The 23,154-nt window shown below is 34.8% G+C and overlaps 13 protein-coding genes and 2 pseudogenes across 15 annotated transcripts, besides 3 other annotated features; 6 read left to right on the top strand and 9 right to left on the bottom strand.

The window, feature by feature from the left end:
• Positions 1-15,245: part of a mobile genetic element that runs on past the window's edge.
• TVAGG3_0225510 (organellar and viral DNA polymerase type B) lies at positions 706-2,468 on the bottom strand (the record flags this gene model as incomplete). Its single annotated transcript, XM_051227144.1, has 1 exon — positions 706-2,468. A coding segment is annotated over one exon (1,763 nt), but the record flags the coding sequence as incomplete, so codon positions are not given.
• Positions 2,527-2,991, top strand: TVAGG3_0225500 (uncharacterized protein; the record flags this gene model as incomplete). Its single annotated transcript, XM_051227143.1, has 1 exon — positions 2,527-2,991. One exon carries the CDS (start codon positions 2,527-2,529, stop codon positions 2,989-2,991), a length of 465 nt encoding a protein of 154 aa, XP_051112129.1.
• TVAGG3_0225490 (KilA, N-terminal/APSES-type HTH, DNA-binding family) lies at positions 3,210-4,037 on the bottom strand (the record flags this gene model as incomplete). The annotated part of the gene is made up of 1 exon (XM_051227142.1): positions 3,210-4,037. The coding sequence occupies one exon, from the start codon at positions 4,035-4,037 to the stop codon at positions 3,210-3,212; it is 828 nt and encodes a 275-aa protein (XP_051112128.1).
• TVAGG3_0225480 (organellar and viral DNA polymerase type B) lies at positions 4,199-5,164 on the bottom strand (the record flags this gene model as incomplete). The annotated part of the gene is made up of 1 exon (XM_051227141.1): positions 4,199-5,164. One exon carries the CDS (start codon positions 5,162-5,164, stop codon positions 4,199-4,201), a length of 966 nt encoding a protein of 321 aa, XP_051112127.1.
• Positions 5,474-5,740, bottom strand: TVAGG3_0225470 (KilA, N-terminal/APSES-type HTH, DNA-binding family; the record flags this gene model as incomplete). The annotated part of the gene is made up of 1 exon (XM_051227140.1): positions 5,474-5,740. The coding sequence occupies one exon, from the start codon at positions 5,738-5,740 to the stop codon at positions 5,474-5,476; it is 267 nt and encodes an 88-aa protein (XP_051112126.1).
• Positions 5,957-6,442, bottom strand: TVAGG3_0225460 (integrase core domain containing protein family; the record flags this gene model as incomplete). Its single annotated transcript, XM_051227139.1, has 1 exon — positions 5,957-6,442. One exon carries the CDS (start codon positions 6,440-6,442, stop codon positions 5,957-5,959), a length of 486 nt encoding a protein of 161 aa, XP_051112125.1.
• On the bottom strand, positions 8,397-9,263 carry TVAGG3_0225450 (organellar and viral DNA polymerase type B; the record flags this gene model as incomplete). The annotated part of the gene is made up of 1 exon (XM_051227138.1): positions 8,397-9,263. A coding segment is annotated over one exon (867 nt), but the record flags the coding sequence as incomplete, so codon positions are not given.
• TVAGG3_0225440 (uncharacterized protein) lies at positions 9,995-10,759 on the top strand (the record flags this gene model as incomplete). The annotated part of the gene is made up of 1 exon (XM_051227137.1): positions 9,995-10,759. The coding sequence occupies one exon, from the start codon at positions 9,995-9,997 to the stop codon at positions 10,757-10,759; it is 765 nt and encodes a 254-aa protein (XP_051112123.1).
• Positions 11,013-11,627, bottom strand: TVAGG3_0225430 (uncharacterized protein; the record flags this gene model as incomplete). The annotated part of the gene is made up of 1 exon (XM_051227136.1): positions 11,013-11,627. One exon carries the CDS (start codon positions 11,625-11,627, stop codon positions 11,013-11,015), a length of 615 nt encoding a protein of 204 aa, XP_051112122.1.
• TVAGG3_0225420 (uncharacterized protein) lies at positions 11,653-12,054 on the top strand (the record flags this gene model as incomplete). Its single annotated transcript, XM_001301301.1, has 1 exon — positions 11,653-12,054. One exon carries the CDS (start codon positions 11,653-11,655, stop codon positions 12,052-12,054), a length of 402 nt encoding a protein of 133 aa, XP_001301302.1.
• On the bottom strand, positions 12,051-12,938 carry TVAGG3_0225410 (protein of unknown function, DUF4106 family; the record flags this gene model as incomplete). The annotated part of the gene is made up of 1 exon (XM_051227135.1): positions 12,051-12,938. One exon carries the CDS (start codon positions 12,936-12,938, stop codon positions 12,051-12,053), a length of 888 nt encoding a protein of 295 aa, XP_051112121.1.
• TVAGG3_0225400 (uncharacterized protein) lies at positions 13,030-13,836 on the top strand (the record flags this gene model as incomplete). Its single annotated transcript, XM_001301300.2, has 1 exon — positions 13,030-13,836. The coding sequence occupies one exon, from the start codon at positions 13,030-13,032 to the stop codon at positions 13,834-13,836; it is 807 nt and encodes a 268-aa protein (XP_001301301.2).
• On the top strand, positions 14,062-14,589 carry TVAGG3_0225390 (uncharacterized protein; the record flags this gene model as incomplete). The annotated part of the gene is made up of 1 exon (XM_001301299.1): positions 14,062-14,589. One exon carries the CDS (start codon positions 14,062-14,064, stop codon positions 14,587-14,589), a length of 528 nt encoding a protein of 175 aa, XP_001301300.1.
• Positions 14,590-15,245: a terminal%2Cinverted (terminal inverted repeat of Maverick-2/1B transposon ID:TVAGG3_0225380).
• Positions 15,246-16,543: 1,298 nt separating this feature from the next.
• Positions 16,544-17,446, bottom strand: TVAGG3_0225370 (annotated as a pseudogene). Its single transcript has one exon. A coding segment is annotated over exon 1 (903 nt).
• Positions 17,447-20,255: 2,809 nt separating this feature from the next.
• Positions 20,256-23,154: part of a mobile genetic element that runs on past the window's edge.
• Positions 21,335-22,957, top strand: TVAGG3_0225360 (annotated as a pseudogene). The gene has a single exon. A coding segment is annotated over exon 1 (1,623 nt).

Below are 23,154 nucleotides of genomic sequence, written 5' to 3'. Positions count from 1 at the left end.
TTATTTGAGAGGTCATATAAATTTCCATTCGGGAAGTACACTCTGTTCTCAAACAATTTGTTAGCAATAGAACAAATACTAACGTAGTCATATACGTTTAAATCAAATTCTTTCAATATATCATTGCGGAACTTAACAAAACCTTCTCTTAAAATTCTTACATCTTGTTTGCAATAGAATGTGCTATATTTTTCTAAGTCGAAGTGGTTCTCATCTATTCTGCAGTTTTCGATTAAATCTATGTTTTTCATGAACGTATCAATATCTTTTACAAACTTACATGCTTCAGAAATGACACCAGTTCTGTTGTCATTTGCTAACAAAGAGCTTGAATAATATTGATACGGAAATACTTCCTTTTCACCACACTGCAAATGAAACATTTCAGGAAATAGTTTAAGCTTCTTATTTATAACACTATAAGAGTCTTTTATAATAATTGCCCTTCCTTTATATAAGCCAGTTATTTGCATTGTTCGTGAACCTTTAATGATGGGAGTTCCTTTCACTTCTGTCATGTGTCTTAAGATGAAGTTTATGTCATAACTGAGGTTATGGAAATATATTAAACTCTTGTCAGGAAGTCGTTCCAAAAATTCTGTTGCACAGTTCTGACCCCAAATGCTTTCACTCACTGAACCATCTTCACTGTCATAACAGATGTTAAAAGCTTTATGAAAGCCGTCTGTGCTACACTCAAAGTCAGCAAAGAAAACGTGCTCAGGAATGAACTTGCACTTATTTTTATTTACTTCTTTTGACTCGGCTTTCTTCTTCAGTTGTACACAATACTTTGGAGCATATGTCAAATCTTTAAATGGTGCAAGGTTCTGTTTATATAAGTCAGTCGTATATGTGAAAAGTTCTCCATAAGAAATAGGTTCGAAATATTTGCACTCCCACAATGTTTTCATAACATCCCATAACGGTGTTGTTCTATCATAACGAACTACATATTTGTTCTCTCTCTTTGTATAAATCTTCATCTGTTTCTCAATGTTCATTCCACCACAAGCTTTGAAAATTTCTTTATAATTTATGATAAAATATGTTGTCATTGGTAATCTTTCATTTAGCATGTAGTGGTCTTCAACAAGAAGTAAGTCAATAGTTCGAACAGTTTCACATTCTTTTGGTATGTATCTCTTTATTTCATTATGTCTTGAGTCATTGAAGTAACCAATGGTAACATTAAATGCTATACCTGTTGCGTCAGAAATTTCTTGTACTTTACTTTGAGGAAAGTCTCTAACACGAATGACTTCTCTCATGTGGTCAATAGTTTCTTCATTTACTCCAGCCTGAATGCAAGCATAAACGAAGCAGTTATCTTCTGTCATAAGTGTTGCAGTTCTTTTGTTCAGTTCATTGAAGATTTGGTAGCGTTCAAGATTTATAGGTAATGTGCAAAGATACTTCCAGAACTGACCGCTTCTCTTCTTATAAAACTTCTTTTCACCATTATCTTTCCAAAAGCTTTCTATAAGTGCTGGGTTTCCTGTTTGCTTAAGAGCTTCCAAAATGGCTTTCTGGTCATTTGTCAGTGTGCTTTCATCTCTATATGGTCTCTTTTTTGGTTTGCCTTTCTTTACATCTGACATCGTTAAGCCTTCATATTCTGTTAAATCATACATCTTTATTTCGGTAAGATTCTTTATGTTTGTCAAGAAGAAGTCATAGTGCATTTCAACAATACCTGCAGCATTTGCTTCTATCTCTGATATAAAGTTCTCCTTCAAGAGCTGATGTAGTAATGTTCCAATATTATTGAGGTTTAACGTAGAACATTCATACTTTCCACCAAGTTTATAACATACCATCCATCTTTGTTGGGTGTTTATTTTAATTTTCTCTAAGAGTCTCATGAAAACCTTACCGAAATGTTTGTGTAAGTAGTCTCTGTTTGGTTCATCTAAAGCTTCGATGTTAAAGTCAATGAGTCTATTGCCTGTCTTAACATTCCTCTTCCTATTCTCTTCATCTTTCTTTAACCATCTCTCACCTTCTTTTGGTTTGTCGTCAATGGAACGAAGGACATCGTTAGCTTTGCGAACTTGTTCTATAGCACTCTTAAACATCTCTCTTCTCTGCTGTTTCAGTGTGTCGTCTCTTCTTCTTGTTTCACCAACGTTTGCATTTGTTATGTCAAACATTTCTCTTCTTACTTCATGAGGTACTGAACGTCTATGATATAAGTCAATAGCAACGTCATTTAAAGGAAATGCTCTTGCATGGACTTCGTCCTCGCCGCGTTGCGGCTTTATGAACTCATGAATTCTATCATAACTTATTGCACCATTATAGTCATTGAGGATGTCAGCGAGTGCTTTTTTGTTTGTTGTGTAATGCTTTGCAACATCTATATTAGCTTCTGTAAGAAGTTGTTTTATTTCCGAGTGTTCTAACTTAGACAACTTCCGATACATCTTTAGTAGGAAATAAAAAAAATATTTTTTGAAAAAATTAGATTAGATTTTTTTAAGTTATTTTTCAAAATAATTTAATATTTTTATTTTAATAAAACACATGCAAGATTGCAAGTTCTTTTCATACAATGCTCTCGCTACTGCCATCAAGAATGAGTTCAATAATGCTTCAAATGTTAATGTTATCTTTAACAAGAAGTTTGTGAAAGAATCTAAGTTTGGTCAGTATGTCAGACCATTAGCTATCGTCATTGACCGCAAACGTTATACTTCACAAGAGTTAGCAGTAGTTTTGAAACAAAAGAGTTTCTTCGTGAATGTCAAAGATACTCATTATACTGTTATAAAGAACTCTAACATTGACTTCTTCAGTATTGCTTTAAATCTTTCCGAACAGAAAGAATATAAGAAGGGTGAAACAAATGTGAAATATTATCCTTCATCTCTGAAGACAATAACGAACAAAGATGTTATACAGAAGCTCCTACCAAAGGTTGAAGAAGCTTCTATTGACATTGACGAAGGAAGTGAAATGGTTGAAGAAATAGACCCTGAAGCTATTTAAGCAAAAATATATTTTTGAAGAACTGAGGGTGTCACCACGTCACCATGTGTCACCAGGTTAATTAACTTCTCTTAAAATTACTGACAACATGACATTTAGACAACAGCAAAGGAGGAAGGCATTTATGAAATATTTTTGTATAAAATTCCAAACAGTCAGTCGTCATTGACTGACTGTAAAAAATAAATTCAAAGCATTGAACAAAAAAATTATTTTTTTTATTCTTCCTCTTTGAAGTTATCGAAATATTCTGTTATTTTTTCCTTCAGTAATGGTAAGTCTTCTTTGAATGTAAGTATTGTACAACCTTTAATATCATAGTGTGTTTGAGGTAACGTATCTTGAACTATTTGTTTCACATCTTCATTTGGGGTCATTGAAATCGGTAAGTTTTCACGATAGAACCAGTTTCTGTCAGATTTATATATTTTAGCTAAGTCATAAAAGCTCTTGTTGTTTCTTCTGACTAAATGCAACATAACCATGTCACCGTCTTCTTCTTTCTCCAACTCTTCAGTATATATCATATACCTATAACTCTTTTCCTTTCCTTTTGGTACTGAACGCGGTATTCTTTTCTGTATGCTTTTGTCTTTGGATTCAATGACTTCATCTTTTGCTTGAAGTTTCTTTTCCAACTCTCCACGTTCTGCTTTATATAGTTCATCTAACATCATGAAAATATAACAAGCATAACGAGGTGAAGCCCACATTGCTACAGCGTTTACTAAAAGTCTATGAACATAATAACCTTTCAAACCAGGAGCCAAATTCTTGCGATTTTCATACGGAATCTCTTTCCCCGGTTTTCCGAGGGAAGCAATCATATGAGGAAATTCTTCTAAAAGTTCTTTTGTCTGTTGGTTTTCAAACCAATGATATGCTTGTTTTGTAGAACAAAGAGCATTCATTATACTTTGCATTTGGTACATATCGTCTTTGACTGAACGAATGAGACGTAACTGTTTGTTATACTGTATGTATTCGTATTCTTCATTTATGGCTTCATGAACGATAGCAGTTGTTGTGTTCTCTGATGTTGACATTACTGTCTTTACATACAAGATAAAAATTTTTCTTAGAAAAAATTAGCGTTATTTTTCTAACTAATGAAATTCATGAAATTTGGTCATTTTTCAGCAAAAATAAATTTAGGTGAAGTGGTGAGATCTCACCTCTTTTTTCACCTCTTTTTTCACATCTTTTTTCACAAGCGTTTTACATGAATTGTACGATGTATATTTGAAATCCTAAACAATTTCGTAGCTTCTATTTCTTCTTTTAGTACATCGAATGTTTTAATCATGCCGAAAGTCTCTTTATATTTCTTCTTGACGTCAGACAGAAGGAAATCTTCTGCTGTTGGATAGTTTTTATTAAGAAATGTCAACATATCCATTTTATCTTCTGCTGGCTTTTCTGCTTCTTTCTTTAAGTCTGCATAGTCGTTTCGCATTCTTTCTATCTCTTTGACTGAGTAGTTATATTTTCTTATTGCTGCTTTACATTTTGAACATTGCGGATTCATTTTTGCGTTATACATTGAAACATTACCAGCTAAAACAACTAAAGCGTCAATTGCTCTCTTCATCTCAAACATAGCGGGTCTTATTTGTTCATTCCATACTTTACCTCTTCTATCTTTATCTCTTATCTGCCATACACATTTTGCAACTAATGAAACAAAGTTGTCGTATGTCTTAAACTCCACCGATTTATATATGTCAGAAATATTTTTATAAACCATGTCGCAATCTTTGTCCATAACTTTATGGTTGCAATGAAAACCAAGGAATTCATAATTTACTTTACGTATGAATTTCTTAATTTCTACTGAGTCAGTTGCTTTGACTTCAATTTCGTCGAATTCAGGAATAGTTAGTTTTTGCTGCTGAACTTCAGGTAGTTTAGGCAAATGGTCGATGAGGTCCTCCATTTCATAAAGATACTGTTCATTTGTTTCATCTTTCGCACTACAGTCTAAATTACTTGTTAAAAGTTCTTGCTTTATCTTCTGGATTTCTGTTTCAAAAGTATATGAAGAAGGAATAAAGCTTTTCATCTCTACCAACATTGACGTAGGATTCATGACTAACGAGTTTGGTGCTGTAGTTGTGGACAGAGTCCTGCCGTTCGTGGCTTGAATTGTTGTTGTGCCGATTGTTGAAATCATATCTTTTATACAAAATAAAAAAATAAATAAAAATAAAACTAACTTTATTTTTTCTATCTTAAGGAAATTCATGAAAATTCACGAGAAAGCTAAAGCAATCTGAGCCGCTAAGCGGCGAGGGTGAAAAAACAGGTGAGATCTCACCTCTTCACCTAAACATTATTTTTGCTGAATTCAGCAACAAAATGAACGAGGTCAGCATGTATGTAAATACCTTTGAATTCATTTATAACGCCCTTAGTAAGCTCATAAAATGCTTGTTTTGAGGTTGAGCCACTTTTGGCTCGACCGTATTCTTTCATCCAAAACTCAAGAATTTCCTGCATGAATTTTGTATAAAAACCAACCGTCTGAATTCCGGCGGTTGCTATATTCTTCACAAAATGCCTTATAATACTCTTCCCAGGACTTATTTTCCAACAACTTTCTAAAGTCTTTCCTAAACTGCTGACACATCTTTGTTGCATTAATGTAACCATCCTTGTCTCTACGTAAGACTTCAATACCGTTATAAGTGCCTTTTGTGAATGTTTCGCCATTAGATTTGTTCGTGAATGCTTTTGCTTCGACTGACATTTCTGTTCTTACATACAAAATAAAATAAATAAAACTAACTTTATTTTTTCTATCTTAAGGAAATTCATGAAAATTCGTGAGGGTGAAAAAACAGGTGAAAAAACAGGTGAAATCTCACCACTTCACCTAAAAATTATTTTTGGTGTAAATAAATGGTACCATTAATGATATCATGACTGTTCTCATTCATGTCTGATTTACATCTAATGAAAAAGTTTAGAAGAATTTTCTTATTCTTTCTGGCATATTTTTGTCTTTCCAGTACTCCCGCTCTAATGGTCCCAGATGTGTTGGCTTCGACTCTCTCAAGTTCTTAGATGGTATAACATCTTCAACGCCTCCTTCATATCTTACTTTATAAGTGTCATCGTTTATGTTGTAGCCAAGTATTTCAATAACCACTCCTCGCTTTGCTTCGTCAATGGTTTCAGCAAGTTTGCCATTACTACTTTCAACTAATTTATGACGAGGATAAAACGCAATAGAGTCGTCGGCAGCTTTTATAAGATATCCATTACCTTGCGTAGAGTCTACGATATAATAGTTTCTACTTAACCTTAAACGTTTCTTTGTCAACGGTTTGTCGTCAAGAACTACACGAACTTTTGTACCAGGAATGAGGGTAAATTGTGTTGAATTTCTGATATTTTGTGTTTGGCTTCGTTTCTTTTGTATATACTTTTCTTCTTGTTGTTGTGTCATTAAATTTGGTGTATGTCCTGTTGTAGAATGTGTTGAGGAATTATATACTTCGAGAAAATGTTTCATTGTTTCTTCGGTAAAGTCTCGCTCTTGATTTAAATCTCTAAGAGTCCTTATGAAGCGGTTTATGATGCCGAGTATGTTATGGTTATGGTCTTCAGTAGTGTAGTGAGTTATGTTATGCTTAATGAGAAATTCTGTGATTTCATTACTGAGGTATGCACTGTCTTGGTCTGATGTTAAAGTACTTGGGCTATGTTCTGCTACAAACTTTTGTAAAACTCTTAAAACTTCATGAGTTCCTTTATTTTTCATTATATACGCAAAAGCTTTGCGAGTGTTAACATTAATGAAGATGAGGAATGGTTTATGTCCTCCTTTTCTGCTTTGAATGAGAGTGTCAAATTGGTATGCGTCAGGAGTGTTGGAGTAAATTGGTAAAAAGTAGTCGTAGGGGTTTATTTTTGTTTGATGTACAACATTTTTGTCAAAAAACCTTTTCACTTCAGCTCTGTTAGTAAATCCCCAACTCTTTGCAGCTTCATTGAATTTCTTAAATGACCTCCATGGATGTTGTTCGAATACTTCTTTCAAGCTCATTTATGTAAAGTTAAAGATTTTATTCTAGGCTCAAGCGCGTTCATTGAACGCGGTACCATGCGAATACAGTCACAAATGGTGGCATGTAATCTTTACCCGAGCCTGTTGGATTTGTTGTGAAAGTGTGTGAATGATTTCCTGCGGTTCCACAGAAAATACCTGCGCCTGAATCTACTGGGTCACTTGAAATATCATATCTATTCATTCCCTGTCTATCTGAACCTGCTGCAAGATTTATAAAACCTCTTTTTGTTATTGAATGTGTATGATTACCTGTTGTGTTTGTCGTTCCTGTATGAGTGTGCGCAGGTAAGTTTGCTTCTTTAATTTTCTTCGAACCTCCTGTTTGCTTTGAATATCTAGCACAGTATAAGAATTTATCTACAATCTGCTTCCACGTACCAAAACCTAAAACTGTTTCTGGATTTGTTGAATTCATTGACGTATAAATAGAACCAACAGGATATAATGTTTGAAGTATTTCAGTCTTTAATGTTTGAAGCTCTGTTTTGTCTGCTTTCTTATCATATAAATCTTGAGCAGTGAATTTAACATTATTTTCATCATCCATGACATAAACATTTTTACAGCTAATTTCTTTCTTCGTTGTTATGTTTTCATTCGATGTTAAACCTTGTGGAAAGTTAGGAGGTTTATAATATAATGCATCCCCACCAGTTCCGCCAACCGTTCCTTCAATACTTTCTATAGCAACAGTTGAGAAGGAGTTATGTGTATGTTCTTTATCTGCTTTTTTATCTAACATTGCTGGTAGTTCGTATGCTTCAAAGTTTCTGACATGACCTTCAATATTAGTGCATTTGTTATTTAAGGAGTTTAGTGTATCTTTTACGCTTGTACTTGGATTCTCTAAAGGTGCACTTGAACCAAGGGTATAGTTCAATATTATGTCGTCTGCTCTAACAGTAGTGAAGGATTCATGTGTATGGTTCTTATCTGCTTTTTTATCTAATGTAGCTTGAAGTTCATTTATATCGGAGATATTGTGTTTATGAGATTTCAAAACTTTGTTCGTTGCGTCAAGTTCATCTTTGTCAGCTTTACTTTTAATAGCATCTTCAAAAGTTATTTTTGCCTTAACTCTCAAAGTAAATCTTGGTTCAACTAATACACCGTTAACAAAGAAGTATGAAGCATAAATTTCATTGTTATAACCAAATGCTTCTGGTGCTTTACCTGTGTCATACTGTACAGTACAGTGTATGTCATAACCTTTAGCACGAATGAATTTATATCTTCTTTCATTAACATCTTCAGTGCTTATTTGTTCATCCTGTGTTAAATATCCATGGTAGTCCGTTATAATCTGTTCGTCTGAACTTATATAATGAACATGGTTTTTATCTGCTTTTTCGGCTAATTTCTCTTCTATCTCATTTATTTCAAGTTCATGCCTACCACCACCTCCCGAAGAAGTATTTTTCTTCAGCTCTTGAAGAACGTCCACTTCGCCATCTTTGGTGTCAATAATGAGACTTTGAGTTAAAACCTTTCCTGTCTTAATGGATGTTTGTAAAACTTCTTCTTCACCGTGTTCAGGGTCATGGTCGTCATCATATCTTGCGAAATCAGAGATGTTGTCATACATTAAGCATATCTGTCTCAAAAGTTCTGCTATTTGAAACTGGAACGAAAGATATACAGAACTTTCATCATCTCCTAAAGTCAAGTCTGCTTTCTTAAGTATTTCTTGAATGTATGCAATGAGAACAGAGTACCTTGGAAAATATTCGAACAATATTTCATTAGCTGTTGGTTTTGGTGGTTCTTCTGGAGTTTCTGTTGTTTCAGTTCCTTCTGTAGGTTCTGTTGGAGTTTCTGCATCTCTTGACTTCAATGCTCTTGCTCTCAAAGACCTAAATGTTAGAGCACCAGGTTTTACAAAGGACTTTATAAATGCTTTAATAGTTCCTGGTAAGTTATTGTTAGCATTAAGTAAGTTCCTTATGCTTCCATCATGTACGTCCATAGCACTATGTAAAAAATCTATACTTTTCTTGTAGTCAGCAATAGACTGACTGTGATTTTTTAAAGATTTGTCAATACCTTTAAGCCAATCTTCATGCATGTCTGATACTGAGCCAAGAATATCACTTGCTTCCTTTAGTGTATTTTGTGCTTCTCGTAAAGTATCCAATCCCGTACGTGCATTGTTTGCTATACGTCTTACAGTATCTATTTGACTCCTTGTTTCTTGCATCCAACCAGATAAAGTTTTAATAGTATCCGAACCATTTGAAATGAAGTTCAAAGCATTTTTAACGTCATCTAAAACTTCTTCACCAAGTACTGCCCATATCTTTCCGATTTGGTATTGAAGAACTCCATATGAAGCAGCTGTTAAACCAGTATTTATAAGGTTCCATATCCATGATTTAGCAGTTTTTCCATCCTTTCCATCTTCACCATCCAAACCGTTTTCGCCTTGAGGTCCTTGTATTCCTTGTATTCCTTGTATTCCTTGTGGTCCTTGAGGTCCGGTGTCACCATTCTCTCCTTTCAGTTCATCTTTATGTTCGTTATAATATTCTAATGTCATAAGGTGTACATCATTACTGCTACCAATAACTCCTAATATTTGTTTCTCATTCATGACTAAATTCTTTAGGCATTTAATGTTGTCGTCAAATCGAAAGCTCTTTAACAATTCAATGAGAACATTCAGTACTTTCACTAATGAGGCATCTACTGTAGAATTTATATATTGCACCGTTCCATCATTTATGATAGGAACTTTACTTATTGTAATGAATGGGTCATAAGTGTTAAAAGTATCGAAATCAATGACTGTTTTAGTTTTTCCATCGTCAATGACTAAATCATTGCCTTCAATGGTTAAAGTTGAGTTTTCGTTTACTAGTTCATGTGCTTTTCTTGCTTCATTTGTTTCATACGCATATGCAGCAATAGTCATATTTTAATGAGAATAAAATGTTGTTCTATTTGCAAAGTACAGACCCAAACGAATACGGGACAGTAAAGCTACAAACAAACTTAGGACTTCAGAATGAAGCACTTGCTTTCAGAGTTGTTGACTTCAATACTATCGCAACTTTTGTCATAACAGATGAAACAGATTTCATAGAGATTGAAATAGATGACAAAAGAAGTGTTATAACATTTCCTAACAGAGCTGGGTATAGAATAGATAAAATTGCTGGAGTCATAAATACTCTCATAAATGAAGAAGCTATTGACAACATAGATGTCGAACTCTCTTCTGAGGGAACATTAAAGTTCAGCAGCGAGAAAGAGTTCAAGATAACACGAATGAGTCATAGAGTACAACTTCTTTTGGGTGCATACTATATGACATTTCCTTTGAAAAGTGTTGACAAAACGATTGAGATGAAATCTGTTCCATACGTATGTTATGGTAATTGTTTATACATTGAGTCTAAAATAGCTAATGTCACAGGCATTTCGGGAGTTAATAGTAAAGGTTCAGTAGAATATAAATCCTTCTGTTATGCAGTCAATTCAATGTTCATTCCAAACGTTCCTGTCATAGCAACTCATTTAGGTAAATGGGTTCGCATTAGTCCTCATAATTTGAAAGACATGCAATTCAGACTTGTTGACTTTCAAGGAGAGCCTGTAGAACTGAAGGCACCAGTGCGAATGACTGTTGAAGTTGACTTTTTAGAAAATATTAAATGCAACAGCTTACAAGAGAACTCAGAGCTAAAAATATAAAGTATGAATGTTATGTATTAGGTCATGAACTTTGGTTGTTGCTGTTTGATGAAACAAATGAGTTAGTTATGTCAGTCAAGAGAACAGAAAAATATTGTGTTAGTGAAAACTGCACCAAGTCAATAAGATTAGGTTTGCATTATGAAGATGAGTTCGATACTGTTGAAGAAGTTTTGGATAGATATTACAAATTGCTAACTTGAAATTTTTTGACTGACGGCGCAAAGCGCCAAGACCGAAGGTCCTGACTGCTTTAATTTACTAAAACATATTTCAAACAAAGTTTATATTCTGTTGAAAGTTTTGTATATTCATTCGAATATTTATACTTAAACTCAACTCCTGTAGTTCCTGGTGTTTCAATGATGCGGATGTTACCTATTTTCATGAATAGTGGAGTTTGACCACAGCATTCGATTTCAGGGTCGAGATAGTCAATGACACATTGTTTCCCTGTTATTCGTGATATAACATTTTCAAGGTCCTCCTTTGTTAGAATTATTTGGTTCTTGCTTATAAGATTTGTCAAAAGCTTCTTATCGTCTTTGAGTAAAATTGTTTGGTATAACTGAAGAAGGTAATGGTCTACGTTATCTGAAGGATTTGTTTGAACATTTGTGTAAGGGTTGTCGTTGGCTTCTCTTGAAAGAACTTGGTCCAGTGGTGGATACTCTAACTTAACATCTGATGTAGCGTTAGCGTTTGAAGCTGTGTTTAAATTCACGGATTTCAGCTCTGGTTCTTTTTCTTTCAAACACTCTGAACTATAGTTCTTTATGACAATATTGTTTGTCGTTCGTGAGTCAACATTTGATGTTGGTTCAATTGGAACATTAACGGCACCAGCTAAGATGGATTTGCTTCTCATTTCATATAGAATAAAAACCTTTTATATGTATGAAATGAACAATATACTCGACAAGGGTTTGAATGCAAAGCTAACGAATGAAAATATTGTTGAATTCACTGAGACAGGTGCTGTGTATAAAGATGTAGAACTACTGAACAAAAGAGCTAAGGGAAGAAGCAGGAACATGAACAAAGGGTGGAAGCCTATAAAAATTTATGTCAATGATGGCTCAGGAGGTTCAAACATAAAGTATGCAGAAAGTTATAGAGTTTATGCTCTCAAAGGTGAAAAGCCTTCATTTAAGAACAGCTATTCTAACGCATATCCTCAAAAGCTAACGGATGGGGAAGTGGATGATATGAATGACAGCAAAAATATTAACAGAAATGGCGACAGAGATGCATGGAATTTGTTTACCATCAGTCAATTGAAGGTTAAGCTTTAAAACAATGTTGGTCGTTCCCATGGAATATTTTTGACTTTAATGGTATTAGTCATGATATGAATCTCAAGGTATGAACGAGTAGAGATGAGAGACTTATATGCTTCCCAAATTTCTTCAAAAGGTAATGTTATACCTGACTGTTTCCAAATGAGTTCAATATCATAGCGTGAGAAACCTTGAAAGATAACGAAGTCAGTTATGAGACGTTTTATGTTTAAAGCTAAAAACCTCCATGTTTGCATAAGTATTGCTACAGTTAAGTGGTAATGTCTGACTTTAGTTATGATGTTAGCTAATGGTGAGTCAGGCTTTGAAACTAAACCTTTTCCGGCGAAGTCGTCGCAAACGAGCAGAGTGTTTGATGGATACTTTTTGAAGGGGTATTTTGAAAGTTTTGACAGAATGTAGTTTGTAAGTCGTTTCATATCGTATACTCCTGCGTATTGACGTAAGTGGTATTTGTCAATAATTCTTTCCATCTCTTCTGAAGTCTTTTGCATTCCTGACTGTATAAATTCAACGATAGCATAATATTTCCTCTTACGTCGAATGTAACGTTGAAGAAATTCAATGAGTTCACTGTCTGGAACTTTAACGACAGAGGCTTGAACTTTTGACATAAATGTTTTCGCTGTTGAGTCCATAGAGTCTGAAGTTGCTGATATAATGATTTGGTCATAGTAAGAGTCGTTTCCTAAACGCTCTGTTATGAGTATATGACGAATGAGGTTAAATGTCTTACCTGAACCCATCTTTCCACAATAGAAATACACACCATTTGAACAGAACTCATAATCTTTGCTGAAAGGAAGAATAAGAGAAGAGTTAAGTTTGTCTGTAGTTTCATTCATGTCTTCATCTACGTCATGTATTAAATGCTTCATTTTATCTCCATTAAAAATGCAAGTCAGAAATATTCAGAACATAGCACCGAGTCTAACTGACAAGAGTATAAAGATATACTATGAACACGTTATGATGAAACCTACCAAAATTCAAGAAAGTCAGTATACTTATGAATATCCAAGACACTGGGTAGAGTATGTAGGAGGTGAGAAAGCTATTGAAATCAGACAGGTTCGAAGTATTCCAGCAGGAAGAACAATATTATTGAAGAACTTTAATGTCTTGAGATATAATGATGAAACAAAGAAGCAAGATAGTTTTCCTGTTGCTGTGTATGTGAACCTAGACACAGGAGATGACATGAAAGTTTTTAACACAAAGCTTCAAACGGTAGTGAGAGAACAACTTACTGCGGAAGGACATCCATTACCTTCAGAAGTTACCATAGCATATAATTTTGAAACAAACTCAATAGATTTTAAAGTCGTCTCTGCAAAGAAGTCAGGATTTACATTTAATGAAGCAGATGTCTATTCGAATGAAAACTTCAAAGCTATTGCATGGTTAGATAATGACGATTGCTTTAAGAAAATCTTTAAATTCAGTGACTCAAAGATGTCAATAGATGACCTTCGTGGAATGTTACCATCGACGTTTACAGTAGAAGGTTCAGCAGGATTGCTTACAAGATTATCAATTGGTGGTATTTGGTCTCGTGAGAACATTGTTATAAAATCCAGTATAAGTGAATTTGCTGAAGAATCTATATTATGTCTTTCAAACCATATGTATTCGCCGCCAAAGCATTATAGTATAACAAACTTTGTCAGTAAGTTTAACATAAGACTTGTCGAACCTTCTTCAATGAAAGATGTTGTGCTACCTAAAGATGGAAAGGATGGACTCATTATTGAGATGATTTTAATAGCATATTAAATGAGCTTGTTCTTGAAGGTCATTCATGATGAAATAACTGTTGTAGAAGATGTTAGCAATTGTTCAGACATTTTGAAGCGTATAGATGATATAAGAAAGAAGTTAGATAGACCGCAAAGCGGTGAGGGCGAAGCCCGTGAGAATGTTTATGTTTCATTGACTTTCACCAGTAACGAGAACTTTTATGAGATAATATTGAAGAGAGATGATTTTAATATGGTGTAAATGGTAGCTTGGGCAGCTTTAGGCGCAATGGGAACAAAAGCATTAGCATTTGGAGCAAAAGCACTTGGAGCTTATGACGCAGTAAATAAAATGAGTGGAGGAAGGGTTTCGAAGACATTAGATGCAAATAAAGGGAAGATTGGAGGCTGGGTTGCAAAGAAGTTAAGATTAAATAAAATAGGGCTCATAAATAAAGCATCCAATTTGGTTGCGACTGAGTCAGAAAATGCTTTAGGAAAGGACGCTGAGTTTGCAAAACACGCAAAAGACTTTAATGACCAGATGAAAGGTGAAACAATGCATTTAAATAGATTCGATGGAACTAAAGAAAATGTTTCTTCTCCACCAGTAGTTCTTCCGTATGGTCCCTATGGAATGTATGGAAACCCTTATGAACGACCATTTGACCCATTGACTGGTGGAAGTAACTGGTATCATTACGGCCGAAGAAGAAAGCCAGTCAAGTTGGAGACAGACGTGAAGAAAGCAACTAAAAAGAAACCAAGGAAGAGAGTTATAAAGCAATGAATTCAACAAGGTGAAAAAACAGGTGAAAAAAGAGGTGAGATCTCACCACTTCACCTAAATTTATTTTTGTGCTATGTTTTCATACGTGTGAGGGTGGTGATATCATTTATTTTTAAGTTTATTTTTAAAATTATTTTTATTTTATTTTTATATAAATGACGAAAACTATTGAGATAACAAACTACAACGGTCATGAGTTCAAGAATTTGTTCTTCGTTCCTCGTGAAAATACATTCTATCAGATACGAGGGAGAAAGGGTAAAGTTAGTTTGAGCGTTTATGACTACAAGCATAATGGAAAGTTTATACAAGCAATAGATACAAACGGTAAACGTGTTTCATTAGCTTTGTCAAAACTTACTAACATTTATTTTGACAGTGACTTTGACCTATATGAAGAAGAAAGTGAGTCAGAAGAATATGAACTGTTGTGTGAAGCACAGCAATGGGAGGAGTTGCAATACTTTTGTAAGTGAGAACGTTTATTTTTTACATTAGTGAGGTGAAGTGATTGGCGGCTTTGTAAATATTTAAGGTTAAGTTAGTGTTGTCGTTTGTGTTGTAAAATATACGTTAACGGTTTTGTAAAGTGTCAAATTCACATATAATGGGTAAGGAGGCGCGCAGTGCCTCCGTACCCTTGATATGTGTATTAATTTCTTCATTTAATGGCTCTTCATCTGTGTCGGAATTCTCAGGTGTAACAGTAACAACAATGTTCGCCCTTCTGGATTCTTTTATCTTGGTGATGATATCTTCATCGCATGGTTCATCCATGTTGATAAATGAAGTGATTAAAAGATATAAAAATCTTATCAAATTTGAAATAGAGTTCAAAATTAATAAATAATGAAACCCAATCAATTTAATCATATCTAGATATCCTAATATATATCATTTTAAACTTGAAATTAAGAAACTGTGAAGAATTAAAAAACGTTTAAAATCTTTCATACAATTTAATCATATCTATATATTCTAGTATATATCATTTTAAACTCGAAATTAAGAAACTGTGAAGAATTAAAAAAACGTTTAAAATCTTTTAATAGAAATAGTTTATTTAAAAAATAAAAGTTTAACTGGTGCATAAGTAAAAATTAGATTCTCGAACTTATTATTATTTTTGATTGAAATATTAAAATAGTATTCCAATCAAAAATAATAATAAGTTCGAGAATCGTAATTTTAGAACTTTTTACATTCTTCACGCCTGTAAAATATTCCATAATTACAGATTTTATTAATTACTACTTTTTTAGATACATTCTAAAGCTGGCGAAGCAACGCTAAAGTGATGATTAACAGTGAATCACTGCGACGACCCAACATAATATATTGAGATTAATTTTCTAGGTACGGTTGAAATGGCGGAGACCTTCTGGCTGTGCCTCAGAGCCCCTAAAATATTTCAAAAGAAATATTTCTACCATTTCGTCGAAAGATTAATCTCTGACTATGTCCGAGATAGCATCACTCAGGCGAAAGTATTACGCCGAGAATACCGATAGAAGTTTCTATCTAGTATAAGCGCCAGTATTTAGAAGAAAACATCTAAAAAAATGAACTATTTGTTCCATTCAATTATCAATTTTTTTTGTGAAAAAAAGAAATTTTGAAATTATACTTATAATATTGTTAGCATATATAAAATAAACATTTTGGGAAAAATTATAAAATTTTCCAAAATTTACCATCGAAAATTTTCCCAAATATCCATCAACATTTTTCCCACAAAATTTCACAGGAAAGTTTGCCAAAGCGGAACCCAACTAATATGTTCAATTCATAAAAATTTTATTTTAATTTACTAGGTTTATATAAACTTTTGAACCTTTTATAATGTCTATAGCAACTCAAATCAATTAGGTCAGGTAAGTGGGGCTTCCAGGCGCGTTGCGCCCTCTAGCCCCGAAGATGTTTAGTATAAATGAAGTTTTTATTCGGAAAATTGTTAGTCTTCTGGTGTGAATTCGGAGGACTCTTCTTGGATAGAGTCTTGTATTTCCTCCTCCTCTTCTTCCTCCTCCATTGCTTCTGGGAAGAAGCCTTCTTCTGGGTCGAAAACATTATATAATGTGTAATTGAATGACACATTATATCTTTCTTTGAGTTCGCTCCTGACAAAGAACTTAGTTCCAGGAATACAGAAGACTTCTGTGCGTTGGAAAAGCTGATGTCCTGGAACGAATTTGGCAATTAGAGACTTCTTTTTTCCGAATTGTTCAGGAGTTTTCATGACGACAGTAACAACATCTCCATCTGCGAGGTCTTGTTGTTGTTCGGAAAGGTAAAGAGCAATGATATGAATGGTTGCTGCGTTGAATTCGAGAAAGTCGAATTCAAATTGTGTTGTCGTATAACATTCAAAACCATTTTGTACAGTTGTCTCCGAACTCGTCAGTGTATTCATCTTCGTCATATCCGTAACTAAAGACTTGGAATTCGGCAATTCTCGTGTCGAATGACCGTTGGATGTAACGAGGAAGATTTTGACGAACTTGGTATAAAGTTCTCAACATTATAAGCTTAGTAAATGTTGGAAAATACTGAACTAAGACATCGCTAAGCTCAATTGACTTGGAATTGTCTTAGTAAGTTCAATTGAACTAGTAATTGCTTTGTTCAGAACTTCACAGAACTGAGTATTGTATGTAGCGTCTGGTTGTGTGTTTTCTTCGGCGTCTTTGAGATATTTAGAGCAAATTTGTTGAAGAATTTCTCTTAATTCGCTGTTAGACTTTTTGGTGGTTATTCTAACCGCTGTGCCGGTTCTTGGAGGTTGTGGGGCTTTGGCTTTGGTTAGCGGTTGAGAATTGTTAATGTTTGAATTGTGGTTAACAGCGTTGGCTTCCATTAGATAAAAATGAACTGTTTTTTTCGGACCACTCATAGAAAAGTTTGAGATAAACCGTTTTCGTCAACGGAGACCCCCTCTATTTTTTTATTTTATTTAATAGTTACCGTTGGAAAAACGGTTTATCTCAAATATTGAATGAACTATAAACGTTTTTTGTTTTCTATATATACTTTTTTGTCCAACGGTAAAACTTTTTACACAACGGTTTTTGAGAGCCGTCGCCGTTGACTTTTTTGTAGAGCACTCAAAATAGTATAACTTTGTCCGGACAAGTAAGGGTCTATCCTCGCTACAGGAAAAGTTACAGGCGTTCCAAGAAAGTATACTTTGAGAAGCCTTTTTCCCCTTATAGAATGAGATAAGACGGTTATTTTACAAAACTGACAACACTTTGACCGAGTAGTTTTTTGAGCTGAACAAAAAGTGTCATATAAACATCTGTCAAAAACCGCTTTTTAACTTCACTTAAAATGCCACGTAAGCTACGTAAGAATATACGTAAGAGGAAGGGAGCATTGAAACATCCAATAGTAAAACTGACACCACAACAACAGTTGCAACAACAAATGATGAATGACCCCACTATGTTGCAACAAATGTCAAGCAACCCTATGCTTTTAAACCGAGTTATTGGTGCACAGAGTGGAGGTTTAAGAGCGGCACTTTTAGCGAAAATGGCAGGCTATGGTGGAGCTGCAGACGGAACAGCTTATAACCCTCAAAGTCAAATGAATTTGAGTTCACTCAAAAATCAAATAACAGATGTCAAAAAGTCAAACATAGACATACAGAAACAAATAAGTGAAAACGAAAAGAAACTAGAATATGACAGACAGACAAAGAAACTAAATGAGTTAAACGTAGAGAAAAAAGAAGAAAGAAGAACAACTGAAAGAACTAAGTACAGAGGAATATGCGAAAAAAGTGTCAGAAAAAGCAGCAGAAGTAGCAAAAATGGAACAAGATGTTATAAATTTGAAAAAACCATACTACTCAATATAAAGTACTGAAAGATGAAGAGATAAAACAAAAAGCCATGAAGACATATATGGATAGCGATGAGTATAAAAAGAAGTTGAAGCAAATGTAAAGGCAGAAAAACTTTTACAGTTGCAAAACCAAACCGTACAGTATGAAAACTTAGCACAAGAAAGTAAAAATAACGACGCAGCTATGCAAAAGGCAATGAAAAGCGCAGATATTATAAAAGCTAATAATGACTGGTTAGATGCCCAAGCCAACGCTAAAGCAGCCCAACTTATAGGGTCAATAAGGACAAAAATACAAGCGGATGAAGACAGTTCAAATGAAGCTTTAATGAATGCTGACTTTAAGAATGCCTTCGAAGCTCTTCATAGTAAGGTGAAACTAGTGAACGACTTCTCATCTGGAAAGAAACTGAAGTCTGAAGGTTTCGACAAAGAGTTAAGAGAAGTAGCACAAAATATGACGAAAATAACAGATGCAGCAACGAGACAGGCAGTTCAAAGTGCCTATGACGCCGTTAGAGCAACTGTTGTGGAAAGTCAAGAAAAAGAGTTACAACAGACCAAAACAGACCTAGTAAATGCTTTCTTAAGAACGAAAAGTCAGGTAGGACATTATGCTGCAGATGGAACATATGTGCCAGCTGGTGGAACTTATATACCACCAAACCCTCCAAGAGAAGCACCTGCACCAGGACTACCTAAAACATTTACATCGTCACATGGACACAGACACAGGCATGCACCAAAGCCAACACAACAACCAACAGTTCAAAATCCAGCACCACAACAACAACCAAAACCAACAGTTCAAAATCCAGCACAGCAACCAACAGTTCAAAACCCTGCACAGCAACCAACAGTTCAAAATCCAGCACCACAACCAAAACCAGCACAACAACCAACAGTTCAAAACCCTGCACAACAACAACCACAAACAGAGCAAGGACATAAAAGAAGTAGAGAAAAAGGAAACCAAGAATTCTTAAAAATGCTTAAGGAAGATTATGGTTACCCAGATACTCTTGACTTTAGTGACAGATATAAAGAAGCTATTAGAAAGTTCAAGGAAGGAAATACTGACCCGAACCTATTTAGCTTTATGGCTCAGCATCAAATCGGATATAATCTCAAACCTGGAAAATACAAGCTCGCTAAGGGATATGATTTAATAGCATATCATCCAAATGACATGAATGAATTTACTCCGAGATATTTGATGTCAGAGCTAAAATGATAATTCAACTCTCTTCATGAAACGCGTAAAAAATAGAGACGGAACGAAAGAAGAAAGGTTTATGAGTCCGGATGACTTAGATAGGGAACTTGTTAAAAACGGTCTCGGAATATATGAAATGCCAGCAGATGAGGTACAAGAAACTCCACAGGAAGAAGTTCAGATACAACCAGACATGGAAGAAATAGTTCAGCAACAACAGCTAGAAGAGCCTGAAGGAAACGAACAAGTCCCTCCTTTGGAAACTAACTTCACAGAACTAGATGAAGATTTGGAACAGCCGAAAAATCTTGACCCTCAACAAGAGTATGAGGTGAATATGGAATCTTTCCAAGAGTCTAAGAAAAATTCGGCTGACATAGTAGAAGAATATCGAAAAATGTTCACCGACATACAAAAGACTCCAACATCAGATGAAAATATTCAGCATAGAATGGAAGTACTGAAAGAAAATGTACGCAAATACAATAATCCTTTTTACTTACGACCATATAACGTTCAATCTTTGGCTGAACTCGGTGAAAATAAAAGGTTAAATTTCAACAAAACATATAGAAATGAAACATTGTTTAAAGTTCATTCAGAACCTAACCAATATGGAAACAAACCTACTTTTGTTTCTGCAGACTATGGAACTACAATGAGATGGGGTCATAAAGCTAATCCGGATAGGTGGTTCATAAACTTACAACCACAATTCCAAGAAGTTGTAGACGCAATGGAAGTGAATGGTGAACCAGATATAGCTGGTATTTTCAGCGCGGCTTTAATGCCATTGAAAGATATGAAACATGCAGATATTTTGGACCAGTATGAAATGAACATGGCTGATGGAAATATAACACCTGACGTTCTAGAACATTTATCTCAAAGAACTACACAGAACTATAGAGATGGTATATTTGGTGAAGAGTTTAGAAAGAAAGTTAGGGAGAGAGAAGGAAGAGAACCTATTGTACATGACCTTGCAAACGAAAGTTTGCAAAATGTCATAAAAACTTACTTTGCAGACAATGAACTGAGAATGGATGAATATTTAAGAAAACTCAAATGGACAGTACCAAATGAAATGTTAGTATTGAAAAACATGTTCCTTGACAAAATAAAACCAACTACAGAAATAAATGACGCAAGACTGAAACATTGGGTAAAAGCTTTCCCATTCACAAAAGATATTATTGGTAACATGGAAAGAAAACCAGAATGGCTACAAAAACATATATTTGGAAACGAGCTTATTCCATATGGACAAGCTCTGTTTGAAGAGCTTGAACCGGAAACTCAGGAAAGAGTCATGCAAACAATAAGCGAAGACTCAAATACAAACTATGACAAAATCTTTCTAGGATATAGGTTACCTGAGATGGGCGACCAGAGCCCAAAAGCAAAAAGGACATGGGAAATTTACAACATACTAGGTGAACATGAGGCAAAGATGCAACAACTTGAAGCAGAGGGCAAGTTACCAAAAGCGACACCAAAGAAGAAGAGAAGAGTAGAACAAAGTGAAAGTAGTGAAGAAGTAACTTCATCTAGTGAAAGTAGTGGCAATGAAGGAAAAAGAAGAGTTAAAAACTCAGTCAGGAAGAAAGTAAAGCTTGGTCCGAGTGGGTTCTATTATGACACATAAATCCAACTATTCTATATTTTTACCCATATGAAATGTACGCCGCTCAGAATATAACGCCAACAGTTTTGGATGCCATGAACGGAAATGTTTCCGAATGGTATAACGAATGCGACAATGCCATTAGAAGGTCAAAATAGTTCCTGGAACTTAAGAATATACAACTGCTGTTTCTTATGGAAACGTAGGTGAGTTTGGAGAAGGTTCTTCAACAACAGTAGATATTGCTTGCGACAGGTTTCATATTATTTCTATTGACAACTCATTCTTATACGTGGAACAAGACATTGAAATAAAACCTTCTGCCAAGTTTGTCTGACAAGAAAGGTTGCAATGGAATTTTCTATGTCGGATACCAATATGCTCCAGAAGTTTTCATGGGATATAAGATATATTCTAACTCTGACTTAGTTCAAACAGTAACATGGGCAAACTATGAATGGTTCGCTTTGAGAAACTCAGTACAACCACAAGCTAGAGAACAAACAGACCAGTATGCAACTATTGAGAAAATAAAGAAGACTTGACCCTAACGTTCCAGGAGTTTATGTTAACCTTTCTGGACAAACTGCAGCAGCAGTAACCAAAGTAAAACTGAAACTTAGAGTTCCTTTGTCATCTTTCCTCATCTTCAGGTTTTTAAGATACTTGCCAAACTGGCAGGAAAAATTTCTATCGAACTTACTCCAAGCAAAAATAACTTAGTCATTGCACCAACACAAGACCCATTCACTATTACAGATACAGCTGGTGGAGCTGCCAGCATACCATTTGGAAAATGGTGCAAAGAGAAAGTTGACTTAGACTTTGGTTTCTCAAACCTCAACACTGAAGTAAACTACTACTTCTCAGGAACAGCAGACAACAATACTGCTTGAGACGCAGTTAAGTTTACATGCGAAAAGCTTGAATGCAAGAGAATAGAAAGCAGACTTGCAGTCTATATGTTGGACCCAGATATTTCAAATGCTTTAGCTGCCAAATATATTGCAGTTCCACTTATGTTCCCTATACACCAAATATCTGTCAAAGACTTTGCAGGTGAAGTTGGAAACCAAAATCCAGGAGCCGCAGGTGCAAGAACAGATATTGCTTTAACAACTGCAATGAAACATGCAGATACTATGTTGGTACTGTTCAGACGAACTATAAATGACTATTCTTGTTTCTACAACCCTGGTATTAAATATCATATAAACATAGATGGCAAATATTATCCAAGAGAAGAATATTCTACAGTTGAGGATATGAGGTCATACAACTTGACATTAGATGCTATGAACTTTAACAACAACTTCACAACAACTATTAACCCTGAAATGCAAAGTTCTATTATGCCATATGTGAAAGTATGGACTCATACAGGAGGTCAAAAAAACTCAATATATAAATGGAGACCGTTCAAACTTTTGGCTTGGCATTCCATTTGCTGACTCAGAAGACTTTATGGGTGGTATTTCAACTGTTGGTACAGTTCAAATACCAATACTGGTGACAGAGACGGTCCAGATGAATTGAGAGCAAAGAAGTTTACAAAACCAATAGCACTTTTCACGGAAGATGCTCTTTTGAAGATTCGTTCGATGAAACCTGCTGGGGCTCCTCAGATTGGCATAACGACAGCTTCCATCGAGCAGATTTTGGCAGCAGGTTAGTAAGTTGTTCTTGAACTGACTTCTCTCCGTCAAATATTGACAGTACGCCAGTTTTGACATATATATTGTATTATAAACTTTCCTTTAGTAATATCGGTCAGTTTTGAAGTTATATTTTTGTCTGCTTCAAGAACTTTCACCATTTCAGTTATACAACTTTCTTTGCTTTATGAAAATATTTTGGTTCAGCAAATATTGCT

The sequence above is a fragment of the Trichomonas vaginalis genome, chromosome IV (assembly GCF_026262505.1).
Source record: "Trichomonas vaginalis G3 chromosome IV, whole genome shotgun sequence".
In the NCBI taxonomy this organism is placed as follows: Eukaryota; Parabasalia; order Trichomonadida; family Trichomonadidae; genus Trichomonas; species Trichomonas vaginalis.
This window is presented reverse-complemented; position numbering and strand designations above follow the sequence as displayed.